Source organism: Muntiacus reevesi, chromosome 2 (genome assembly GCF_963930625.1).
Source record: "Muntiacus reevesi chromosome 2, mMunRee1.1, whole genome shotgun sequence".
NCBI classification, from domain to species: domain Eukaryota; kingdom Metazoa; phylum Chordata; class Mammalia; order Artiodactyla; family Cervidae; genus Muntiacus; species Muntiacus reevesi.
In genome coordinates, this window is record NC_089250.1 from 270,010,443 (window position 1) to 270,022,486 (window position 12,044).

The 12,044-nt window shown below is 41.7% G+C and overlaps 2 protein-coding genes and 1 pseudogene across 2 annotated transcripts in view; 2 read left to right on the plus strand and 1 right to left on the minus strand.

Annotated features, from left to right (window-relative positions):
• The window catches only part of LOC136157556 (zinc finger protein 678-like), a 466,372-nt pseudogene that overhangs the window by 314,892 nt on the left and 139,436 nt on the right, over positions 1-12,044 (plus strand).
• Positions 1-12,044, minus strand: part of LOC136157568 (zinc finger protein 135-like) — a 466,540-nt gene that overhangs the window by 313,747 nt on the left and 140,749 nt on the right. The window lies entirely within an intron of this gene.
• LOC136158891 (zinc finger protein 345-like) lies at positions 6,479-7,312 on the plus strand. Its single transcript, XM_065920735.1, has one exon. The coding sequence runs from the start codon at positions 6,479-6,481 to the stop codon at positions 7,310-7,312; it is 834 nt and encodes a 277-aa protein (XP_065776807.1).

Sequence of the window (12,044 nt, forward strand, 5' to 3'; positions counted from 1 at the left end):
TATCATTTAAAGAATGTTTGTTAAAATATTTGCCAAAAGATGCAACAGCAGCATTATTGATTTTACTTTATTTCTGCTATACATTCAAGACTGTGAAAAACTGTCAGAAAGATATATAGTATGTACCAGATCATTAAAGTGATTCTTGTCACCGAGGTTACTATCCTATCAGACTTGTAAAATCTGTAAAGCACTTAAAGTTCAAAGTTAAATATGAATTCTTTCCTTACTATTCTGCTTCGTTGCTGTTCAAACATTGTCACTCATGGAGGAGAATTTTCAACATTACTAGTTCAAATAAGCTTGTTAACAATGTGACATACTGAGCCCACTCCAGAACATTTGGATCAGGAAGTGCTTTTTAAAAATATTTCCTGTTTCTTTTGATAGACAGTTAATCCTCTGTCAACTGAGTACAACACTCAAAAATACATATGCCAATGTTGATCTGATTATTTTGTAATTTCTCTTCTAAATCAGAAGAATTTCTGTAGTGGTTGATGGATCATATCTCATCCTCTTTTCTTGGGGTTAAAAATGTGGTAGAAAACATTACTGTGTAAAAATTATATTGTATAATATCAGCCACTCTCCTAAATCAAAACCATTTCTCTGACTGGTTTCATCTTGGGTCACATTAGGAAGTCTTCCCACGGCCCCATGGCATCTGTACTTTGTATTTCAGGGACGGCTGACGTTTCAGGATGTGGCCATAGACTTCACTCAAGAGGAGTGGGAATGCCTGTTCCTCGGTCAGCGGGAATTGTATAGGGACGTGATGTTAGAGAACTACAGGAACTTGGCCTCCTTGGGTGAGGATAACTTCTTTCCAGAATCCCTTATCTACCCGCTGGGTTTTGGTTCCTGTATTTCTAGAATGTCTCCTGGAATCTTCTGCTTCTTACAATAGTTTTAGATCCCTGCTTTCTATGGGAAAATGGGTGTTTCTGAGTTGAGAAAGAAGACTTCATGATGATTCATTATGATTCTGACTTTTGCTTGATGTGATCTGCCTCCTTCTTCTAGGTTAGTGGTAATTCTCTAGGTTCTGTGGTATAAGAGGGTGCCACTCTCCTTTTCAAATCAGATTTCTTCTAGTTATTTACTTTGGCCTTAGTAGTACTTGACTAGAATCTCAAGATCTTTTCTTTATGTATTTGTTAGTGTTATAAAAGTACATTCAATAAAGTGTTTGGGGATATAATTTTCTAGGCTATATTAATATTCAACCATGCCTTCTCTAGAGTGTTAATATAATGAGCAAGATTACAGTATTGTGTCCGACTCTTTACGATCCCATGGAATAGTCCATGGAATTCTCCAGGCCAGAATAGTGGAGGGGGTAGCCTTTCTCTCCTCCAGAGGATCTTCCCAACCCAGGCATCAATACAGAGGTCTCCCACATTGCAGGTGGTTTCTTTACCAGCTGAGCCACCAGAGAATGTTAATACAGCCTAGGAAATGATGTCCCCAAATACTTTATTTCTAGACTGTATTAATATTCTACCATGCCTTCTCCGGGCTTCCCAGGTGGCACCAGTGGTAAAGACCCTGCCTGCCAATGCAGGAGACGTAAAAGAAGTAGGTTCAATCCCTGGGTTGAGAAGATCTCCTGGAGGAGGACATGGCAACCCACTCCAGTATTCTTGCCTGGAGAATCCCATGGACAGAGGAGCCTGGTGGGTTATAGTCCATAGGGTGGCAAAGAGTCAGACATGACTGGAGCGACTTAGCACACGTGCCTTCTCTTCTCACCTGAATACATATTGGAGTGGAAACTGATGAGTCTCTAGCAACACAAACACTCCTTGTCCTGATAGCAGGTCTTGTGGTCTCTAAGCCGGACCTGATCACCTTTCTGGAGCAAATGAAGAATCCCTGGGATGTAAGGAGACTGGAGATGCCAGCCATATACACAGGTAGGTGTGAATGGATGGAGCCAATGACTCAATGACAGGTCCAAGGATCAGTAAGGAATTCATCCTCTGTCATGTGGTTTGGGAAGATCTGCTTCAGTGGAAATGATTTTAGAGAAGCCTGGGTTTCTTTCTGCTGCTGTCTTAGGCGGATATCACATGCCCCATCCTGTCTCTTAAGTCATTCCTGAATTCATCTCCACTGATTACTTTTCTCAATCACAGTGAGAACTGAAAACCTCCTCTTGGCCTGTGACAACCTGCATGAATCAATTACTATTGCATTTCCTGGGGGCCCTAGGAAAACTGTGCACGTTTCTGAATAACTCTAAGACGCTCCTATTAAAGCTTGTTTCTACCGCTAGATGGTAGTATGTGAGTGGAATTGTAGACATACTGCGGGTTTTTTCTGACTTATAATTTCTAAAACACTGGAAGCTACAAATATGATCTTATACATTTTAAATTTAAGTAATTTCTTCACTGCATAAACCAAAACCTCCCTAAAGAGAAAGAATGCAAATCAGTGTTACTTCAAAGTTTCTGTTTTCTTCATATGAACTCATATGAAACGTTAAGTGTATTTGCCGCAATTCCTCAATGCTAAAAGACTTAAATATATTCAGTTAGCTCAAAGAATTTTCAAATAAATTGGCATAAGATCCTAAAACATTTTCCACTATACTTTTTAATGGTTTCAAGCTATTACAATTTTTAGGTAATATAATCTTTTAAAAATGTTCTCATTGGAGTATAACTGGTTTACAATGTTGTACAGCAAAGAGAGTCGGTTATTTAATTTCTCAAGAACTACTTCTTTATTAGTTAATCTTGTTATCAGCTTCCCCAGACTTTGTCCCTTGTGTCCTCACTTTCTGATTAGACCTACGTCAGTATCATTTCTGATGTTTAGATTGAAACATCTAATGCTGCTGTTGCTAAGTCGCTTCAGTCGTGTCCGACTCTGTCCGACCCCGTAGACGGCAGTCCACCAGGCTCCCCCGTCCCTGGGATTCCCCAGAGGAGAACAGTGGAGTGGGTTGCCATTTCCTTCTCCAATTCATGAAAGTGAAAAGTGAAAGTGAGGTCGCTCAGTCGTGTCCGACTCTTAGCGACCGCATGAACTGCAGCCTACTAGGCTCCTCCGTCCATGGGATTTTCCAGGCAAGAGTACTGGGGTGGGGTGCCATTGCCTTCTCCGAAACATCTAATAGGACACGCTAAAATCAGAAGTGGGTTAAAGAGTTAGAAGGCACCTAGTGGTGTCTCCATTTAAGATGACTTAAGTCAGAAAGTAATCATTAGACTGCTGTCTCCTCTTCATTTAGTGGTTCTTGTAGCTTTTTGTCTTGCTCCTTCCTCTACACCATACTTCTTTGTCCTCTCATTTTGTCACATTTTCTGGGTTTGTGGTCTGTTCTGCAGGCTGCAGGATCCTAGCTCCTCTTGGTCTGTTGTCTTCCCCCTGGGGGGTGAGGTTGGTCCACAGACTTGTGCCCTTCTCCCCTTGATCTGGGCTTTGATTGCTGTTACTGTGACCCGAGCCTGCCCTGGCTGTTGAGGGGAGCTTCCCCGTGGCTCTGTGGCTGTCACCGCCCTGTCTGTGGTGGGTCTGCTCCCTGGTTGGTGGAACAGAGCCCCCAGATCTCTTTCTTCACTGTGATTCTGATCTATGGTGGAGGCAGGTGTGATTGGAGCACACCCCCTGGGAGAGAAGCCCCTGAGGATTCCTGTTCTGGGGATGTTCCCCTCGCGGTGTGCTCACGCGTTGTGTGAGTTTCATGTGACCCTGGTCGGCACTGCACTTGGCCCCACCTCAACCATGGGTATCTCTGCACATGGCCCTGGTGTCTCTCAGATGTTGTTTTCACCAAGTCACCAGCAAAGATCCAGTGAAATCAGGGCCCAGAATTGCTTTCATGGAGCTGGATCCACTGTGTTGCACTGGGGGAGCTCAGACTGTGGCCTGGCCCCAGCCCCTCATGTACATCCCCACAAAGTCTACAGTTGCTAAAGCTACACCTCCATGACTGGGGGAGCCCTGGTTGTCCTTCAGATGCTCTGTAGGGACTGAGTTGACAAAGCCGGTTGCCTGTGTAAAAGCATGGTTAGCGCAGCTGCGAGGAGAGACTTCAGCTTTTCTTTCTTAACCCTGGGGCTCAGCTGTGCTTTCAGCTCCATCTGAGCATGTGGCCCACGCACAGGTGTCTGCTCCAGAGGCTGCCCCAGAGCACAGGAGTCGGCTGACGGTGGAGGAGGGGCATTGGGGAGGCCACGGAGGGGGCTCAATAGAGCCCATCTGGGTGGCAGCCCTTCCTACTGCCAGGGATGAGGGGCCAGCACAGGGGGAGAGAGGCTGTGGTGGGGTTTTTCCCTTCGGGCATCACTCAACAATGGCGCTCTGCTCTATGGTGGTTCAGGCTTCCTCCACAAGCAACCCATTTAGAGAGCTTCTCCCTCCCTCCGGTTCCCTCAGGATGTCTCCTCACAGCCAACAGCAGCCCTCTGCCTGGGTCTGCCCTCCACACCCCACGTTCCAGCACCCAGCCCTTGTCTGCAGCAGTGGACACTTTCTCAGGCGGGTGGACAGGGCAGGGGTCAGTACCCCATGTGCAGGTCTCACTCTGTCCTTCTGCCACAGACTGTTGCCATGTTCTCTTCCCACAGAGAATGAGGCTCCCCTTCTGTCCCAACTGAGCTCCCCCAGTGAGAGGCTTCTCCGGACATGGAGACCTCCTCTCTTCAGATCCCCCCCCCCCAAGTGTTGCAGGTCCCATCCCACTTCCTCTCCTCTTCCTTCTTTCTTTGGTCCTACCTGGCTAAGTGGGAATCTTTCTTGTCCTTTCAGGTGTTGTAGGTCCTCTGCTAGTGTTCAGAGGGGCCTCTGTGAGAGCTGTTTCATTTCTGATGTATGGTTGATGCATTTGTGGAGAGAGATGAACTCCAAGTCTGCCTAATCCTCTTGCATCTTGATTCTTGTGTCTCTATTTTCTCTACATTTTAAAGAATATTCACTGAGAATAGTAGATTTGGTATCTTTTACTTTGATAAACTTTTATTTGGTATCTTTCAGCTATGTCTTCTCACAACACCTGTGCTTTGATGTCAAAGAGTCCAAAGTTAGAAAATTTAATCCAAAAGGCAAACCTAGGAACATATGGAAGAGCTCATCTTGGAAATGAACGTTTAAGGAAAGACCAGGAATATACGGGGCTTTGTAAAAGGCCTAGAAGAACTTTATATGGACATAAAGGAACTGAGACAGTTTCACATAATGCAGACATTACTGCCAAAAGAAATGAGCAATGTGAGTCAAATTGGGGAAAACACCCATTTCAGTTATCAACATCTGCAGAGAAGTGTATCTTTTCAAGCAAAGGCTTAAATCATTTTTTGAAACATACACGTTCTCTGAAGTGAAATGTGGAAAATCTGGAAAGTCATCCAGTCTCTACTGCAAATACTCATTCAAACCACTCTCAACACAGGCTTCAATTACACATACATTCAAGCACGTCTGAAAACCAGAAATTTAAAAATGATGGGGAAAACTCACAATATAATCAATTTGAGGTATCTGTGAGCAAGGGGTCATTATTCTTCCACCGACAGTTTCTCTCTGTTCCAAAATGTGTAATGTTGATAATAAAGGAAAAGAGTTAATCCCATGATCATTGTTCAATACACATCATGATATGGTTAATATGGAACAACTTCTCACATGTAATAACACGAGTCAGGCCTTATGTAAGAGCTCTACCCCCAATAATTACAAGAATATTTACAATGGAGTGAGAAGCTATTCATGCAATGAAACTGGGTCTAAAGCTGAACAAGACTCTAACCCTATGAAACATCAGGGACCTCAATCTTCAGACAAGGATTCTAAAAATAGTACATGTAGGGATATCTTTTATCAAGCATCAGGTCTTCCACTAAAGAAGAGTACACATACAGGTGAGAAGACTTATAATTGTGAATGTAGTGATATTTCTAATCAGTCTTCAAATCTTACTCAACAGCAGAATATTCAGGATCCGCAGAAAAGTTACAAGTGTAAGAAATGTGAGAAAGCCTTTACTAACTCATCCAGTCTAAGTAGACACAGGAAAATTCATTCAGGATGGAAACCTTTCAAAGGTACAGAGTGTGGCAATAGCTCTAATCAGAATTCAAAGCTTAGTCAAGATTGGCAAATCCACACTGGCAAGAAACCTTATGAATGTAAGGAACGTGGAAAAGCATTTATGTCTTGCTCAAATCTTAGTCAACATCAGCGAATTCATACAGGGGAGGAGCATTATAAATGTACAAAGTGTGGCAAAGCCTTTAATCAGAACTCAAAGCTTACTCAGCATCAGCGAATCCATACAGAGCAGAAACCTTACAAAGGTAAGGAAAGTGGCAAAGCCATTTTTATGTGTTCACATTTCAGTCTGCAACAGCAAGTTCATGCTAGGGAGAAACCAAGCAAATGTAAAGAATGTGGCAAAGTGCTTCCTTGTAGCTCATGTCTTACTCAACATCAGGTAATTGATATGCAGCAGAAATCACACAAATGTATGAAGTGTGGCAAAGCCTTCAATCAGAAGTCAAATCTTACTCAACACCAGAGAATTCATACTGGAGAAAAGCCTTATAAATGTAAGAACTGTGGCAAAGAATTTAACCAGTGCTCAGGTCTCACTTACCATCAGAAAATTCATACTGGAGAGAAGCCTTATAAATGTAAGGATTGTGGCAAAGCATTTAGACAGCACTCATGTCTTACTAAACATCAAGTAATCCATACTGGAGAGAAATCTTATAAATGTAAAGAATGTGGAAAAGCCTTTAGTCACTACTCAACTCTTATTAAACACCAGAGAATTCATACTGGAGAGAAGCCTCATAAATGTAAGGATTGTGGCAAAGAATTTAACCAGTGCTCAGGTCTTACTTACTGTCAGAGAATTCATACTGGAGAGAAACCTTATAAATGTAAGGATTGTGGCAAAGAATTTAACCTGTGCTCAGGTCTTACTTACCATCAGAGAGTTCATACTGGAGAGAAACCTTACAAATGTACAGAGTGTGGGAAATCCTTTAGTGAGAACTCAACTCTTATTCAACACCAGCGAATTCATACTGGGGAGAAGCCTTATAAATGTAAGGATTGTGGCAAAGACTTTAGCAAGCCCTCAGGTCTTACTTACCATCAGAGAGTTCATACTGGAGAGAAACCTTACAAATGTACAGAGTGTGGGAAATCCTTTAGTGAGAACTCAACTCTTATTCAACACCAGCGAATTCATACTGGGGAGAAGCCTTATAAATATAAGGATTGTGGCAAAGACTTTAGCAAGCCCTCAGGTCTTACTTACCATCAGAGAATTCATACTGGAGAGAAACCTTAAAAATGTAAAGAATGTGGAAAAGCCTTCGGTCACCACTCAAGTCTTATTCAACACCAGCGAATTCATTTTGGAGAGAAACCTTACAAATGTAAAGAATGTGGAAAAGCCTTTATCAAGAACTCACATCTTACTCAACATCAGAGAATTCATACTGGAGGAAAAACCTTGTAAATGTAAGGAAAGTGGCAAAGGCTTTAATCAGAGCTCTCACCTTATTAAACATCAGAAAGCACATATTGGAGAGAAACTCTTGTAATAAGTGATGGAAGAGGTTTGTCCTAAACATACACTTCAGGAAATAAAGGACTATTTATTTACGTAAGACAACGAATGACATGAAAAAATGTAGAAAAGTATTTGATGAAAATTAAATCTAAATAAATACCAGAAATTGCACACTAGAAAAAGTGAAAGTTGCTCAGTCGTGTCCAACTCTTTGCAACCCCAGGGACTGTGTCCATGGAATTCTCCAGGCCAGAATACTGGAGTGGGAGGTGGGTTCTTTTCCAACTGAGCTATCAGGGAAGCCCGCACACTTGAAAGTATTTCATCAATTCTATTTGATTGTTCATTCATCCAATTTGAAGTTCCTCTTCAGGAAAAGTATTGTAGATAATAATCCATAGTTAAAACATAGAAAATTGGTATGTTAGTATGGATCACAAGATGAAGGGTTGGTATTTAGAAATGTACCATTATTAGCAATATATCTTTGTTTATATTGACACGATTTGTGATTATTTGAAAACCAAGATATGTTATTGAACTCTCAAATTACTCCATGCTGCTATGCTTCACTTTTAGTGTGTATGCAAAGTTATGTTTTTGACGATTGCTACTCAAAGATGAGACAAGGCCTTATATCCTAAAGAGAAATAATTTATATTTATTCTCCATTAGGAGATTAAGGACACAGTGATGTAGCATGTACACTGAACATTTAAAAGGAGGTGTAAGTCATTCATGCCAAACATCCCTATAGGTCGCCATGAAATAAGTGTTCAGGGAGTAATTCCACATATTAAAGTAAGATGCACATTTTCAACAGTTATGTCACTTGCATTTGAAGGAAGATACAGTGACAGTTCACTGAACTCTTGCTGTATCTTTATAATATCAATAGATGTCATGAATATTAGTTGACATGTTTGAAATAATGATACCTCTGATACCCTAGAAATGTATGGAAACCCTTCTCAGAAAAGTCATGTAATTAGTGTACATCTTGTTTCATTCGTAAATGATTAGCCTCCATTTTGTAACCGTAGAAATGACAGTTCTGATATCATTGTATCAGAGGAATGAATATCGTTGCTTATGCTTGTAATCTGTATTTAGTCAGTTACACAGTGGGTTGGAAAAGGTTTTATTCTTTCTATGTGTGATAGTACATGTTAATAAAACTGACGGTTTCTTGTGATAAAGCCGCAAAGTAATGAATGAAGTGTCAACCTACTGATTTAAGGTCGTGGGGAAGAATACCTAACAATAAACTCTTTGTTAGCACAGAGGGATGATATCTGTAACAATTAGTTTCCTTACTGCCTTTACGCCTCAAGTAATTGGATATTTCCCTTCATTTCTCCATTGTACTTTCCCCTCTCTGTAACTGCTGGGACATTGTGACGGTTCCAATGAGGATCATACAGAGTAATGTTGAGAGCTTACCTGAACTGCTCCATGCTGTTGCTGCCTCAGCATCTGTCTGGGGAGCAGCATCTGCAGGTCCTTGAACTCATGCTAGCCAGCCTTGTGAGCACCTGCTCTAGACAACTGCCCACCTTGTGATCAGCAGTCTTGCTGAACCCCAGGTTCTACTTCACAGGCTCCCCCCTTCAATGACACCCTCACAGTGCTCACCAGATTCCTGCTCCCATTGGTTTGAATCTACCCATCCACACTCAGCCTGAGGAGCCCACAGCACTTCACCCAGGGTCTCTTATAAAGGCCTGAACCCCAAGTACTGGAGCTTTCTCTGCTTGGTCCTAAACTTGACCTAAGAAATTCCTGCCCTAAACTCTCCCCTCCTGAAAGGTCTCAGCTGTGCTGAGTGTGAGGGCTGAAGCTCAGGGCTCCCGAGTGTGGGTTTTGGGGGAGAAGCATCAGAACAAACGGAATTTGCTAAAGACTCATTTCATGGCCCCACTCCAGACCTGCAGATTCATAACTTCTTAGAGTGGGGACCTGACCTCGAGGGGTTGATATTCACTGAAATGGTTCAGAAAGAATCTTTTAAGTGGTTTCAACGCGGTTTCCTATCAAGATCACATGACCAGAGTTAAGTGACAACCTCTCCGGTGCCCTCCCCACAGAGTTCTCTGGGTCCTGTGGGAGCATCTGTGTGGTGTGTAGCATGTTCTCCAGGGGATTCTAAGGGGAGGCCCGGGTTAAGGACGCGGCTCCTGGTCCATTTGTGAGACTTGAGGCCCGGCGTCAGTCCAAGGAGAGGCTGCGGGGTTGGTCTAGCTGGATTTGGATCGGGAAGTCAATTCACATCATCTGTGTGAGCAGAGGGTTAGGAGCTCTCTATGGGGAGAGAACAATCAAGAAATTAGTTCACAGACTGGTCTCCAGGTAGGAAGTGATTGTTCCTGAATCTCTCCTGAGACAGAGGACAGGAGAGGTGAGTATTTTCAGCTTTTCAAGGTCCTTCTGTCTGTAGTGGTGAAGTAGTTGCAGGTTAAAGAGCTGTGCGGATGCCTTTGAAGGTATTTTCTCAAGATGCAGACATACGTTCGCTGCATGACATCCCCAGAGAAGACGCAGAGCAGGAGGAAGAAGAGGAGGAAACGACAGCTTCTCAGGTACATGTCCGGTCCTGGGTCTGGGTCTGTCTGCTTTTCCTCCTGAAATGCCTAGACTGAGGGAACCTGCAAACCTTTAATTCTCGGCTTCTAATTTTTCTGCCTGGGGTGTTTGTTATCAACTTCTTATTTTTTCCTTTTCTTACCATAGTGAACACCGGCTCTTTAGACCACTTCTCCCTTGTGTCCCAGAACCTTGTCTCCCTTGTCTGTAGGGAGCATGATGAATTCTGGCTTTCTATGGAGCATGATGAATTCTCAACCTGAATTAGTGACTTTCAACTAGTGAAAATATTCCCTTTGTGAGAAATAAACATGGGGAGGCGTAGGTTCTGAGATTCCCATTGGCATGTGGTTCAGTCTTGAGATCTTAGAGAAGTAGGGGAAATTAGCGATGAATTTACATGCATACACAACTCCAAACATTTAGAACAGGATTAAGAAATTGTCCTTATGAACAGAATTACCCCAGTGGTCCAGAGTTCCACAGGACGTTTGGGGAAAAGAAGGAGAAAAGTATGAGAGACCCTTCTCCATGTTGGTAGGAAGGACTCACTCTTAAGTGTAGTCTTAGGATACAGAACATGGAAGTTATATAAGAAGTGAATTTTGTATAAAACTGATATTTTTCAGGATTCAGATCACTGCTAACATTTATCCCATCACACCTCACGTTTTCTGGTTCAGGTGCTTCTGTGATATTGCAACTGTGATGTTCCTGCTTTCTGTCTTTAAAAAGGATTTTTGAAAGATTTAGTGAGGGATGTGTATAAGCTGACAAAATTAATGTAACAAACCACACATTCTTAGTTCTGTTTGCTTTGGAAAATGAACACTCACCTGTGTTTAGTAAGGTTGTTGCTTTTGGGGAATGGAGGTTTTCATCACTCAAGCCCAGGTCTGATCATTTCCGTTAATAATATACTCTGCACTCATTTTCCAGACAGAATTCTTATCACATCTTTGTATTTTCTACAATATTTACAAGAATGTTATTACTTATGCATATTTAACTGTTAAATCTAAAATATAATTGAACACAAATGATAGAGATTTTCAAAGGAATAAAAGATTCAGAGCCAAGAACTCTGATTTATATTATGTCATTATGTGTTTTTGCACTGTAATGTATTTTAAAAATATAGAATATTGCCACAAATAAATTATAAGATTTAAGCACAGAAATCTATTCCTGATTTTATAAACGTGAATAATTTTTCTCCAAATAGTGTATGTTTGTGTACGTGAAAATGTTAACAGCATATGACATTTTTTCTGTTTTTGATATTTTTGCCAGTTACCTCAACTGGTAAAACAACCATTAGAGTGGTCTCTGCATTCAGTTCAGTTCAGTCGCTCAGTCAGGTCTCTTTGTTGACTTAATTCTTTTTACATAAAATCGAGCTCAGATCCATTGAAGTAAATCCCAAGTTCTACCATTTTCTGAATATTTGATCAAATATTCCAAACAATTTCGAACAGCAATATTTTTGATCTAAAATTATTTATATGGCTCATTCAAGGTTTAAAAAATAAAAAACCGCTAGAAAGTTCTATAGTTCAAAAATAGTGAAAAGGTTGTTTTCTCTGCTAACTAATCTACTAAAACTAAAATCTGTAAAGCGCTTAAAGTTCAATAATAGCTATGAATTCTTGCCTGGCTCTTTTCAGTTCAGTTCAGTCGCTCAGTTGTGTCCAACTCTCTGCAACCCCATGGACTGCAGCACATCTGACAATCACCAACTCCCGGAGCTTACTCAACCATATGTCTGTTGAGTCCGTGACACCATCCAACCATCTCATCCTCTGTCATCCCCTTCTCCTCTCACCTTCAACCTTTCCCAGCATCAGGGTCTTTTCAAATGAGTCAGTTCTTCACATCAGGTGGCTGAGGTATTGGAGTTTCAGCTTCAGCATCAATCCTTCCA

What these genes read in the sequence shown, in the direction of transcription:
- LOC136158891 (XM_065920735.1), top strand. Translation starts at nt 6,479, where the DNA reads ATGAAGTGTGGCAAAGCCTTCAATCAGAAGTCAAATCTTACTCAACAC.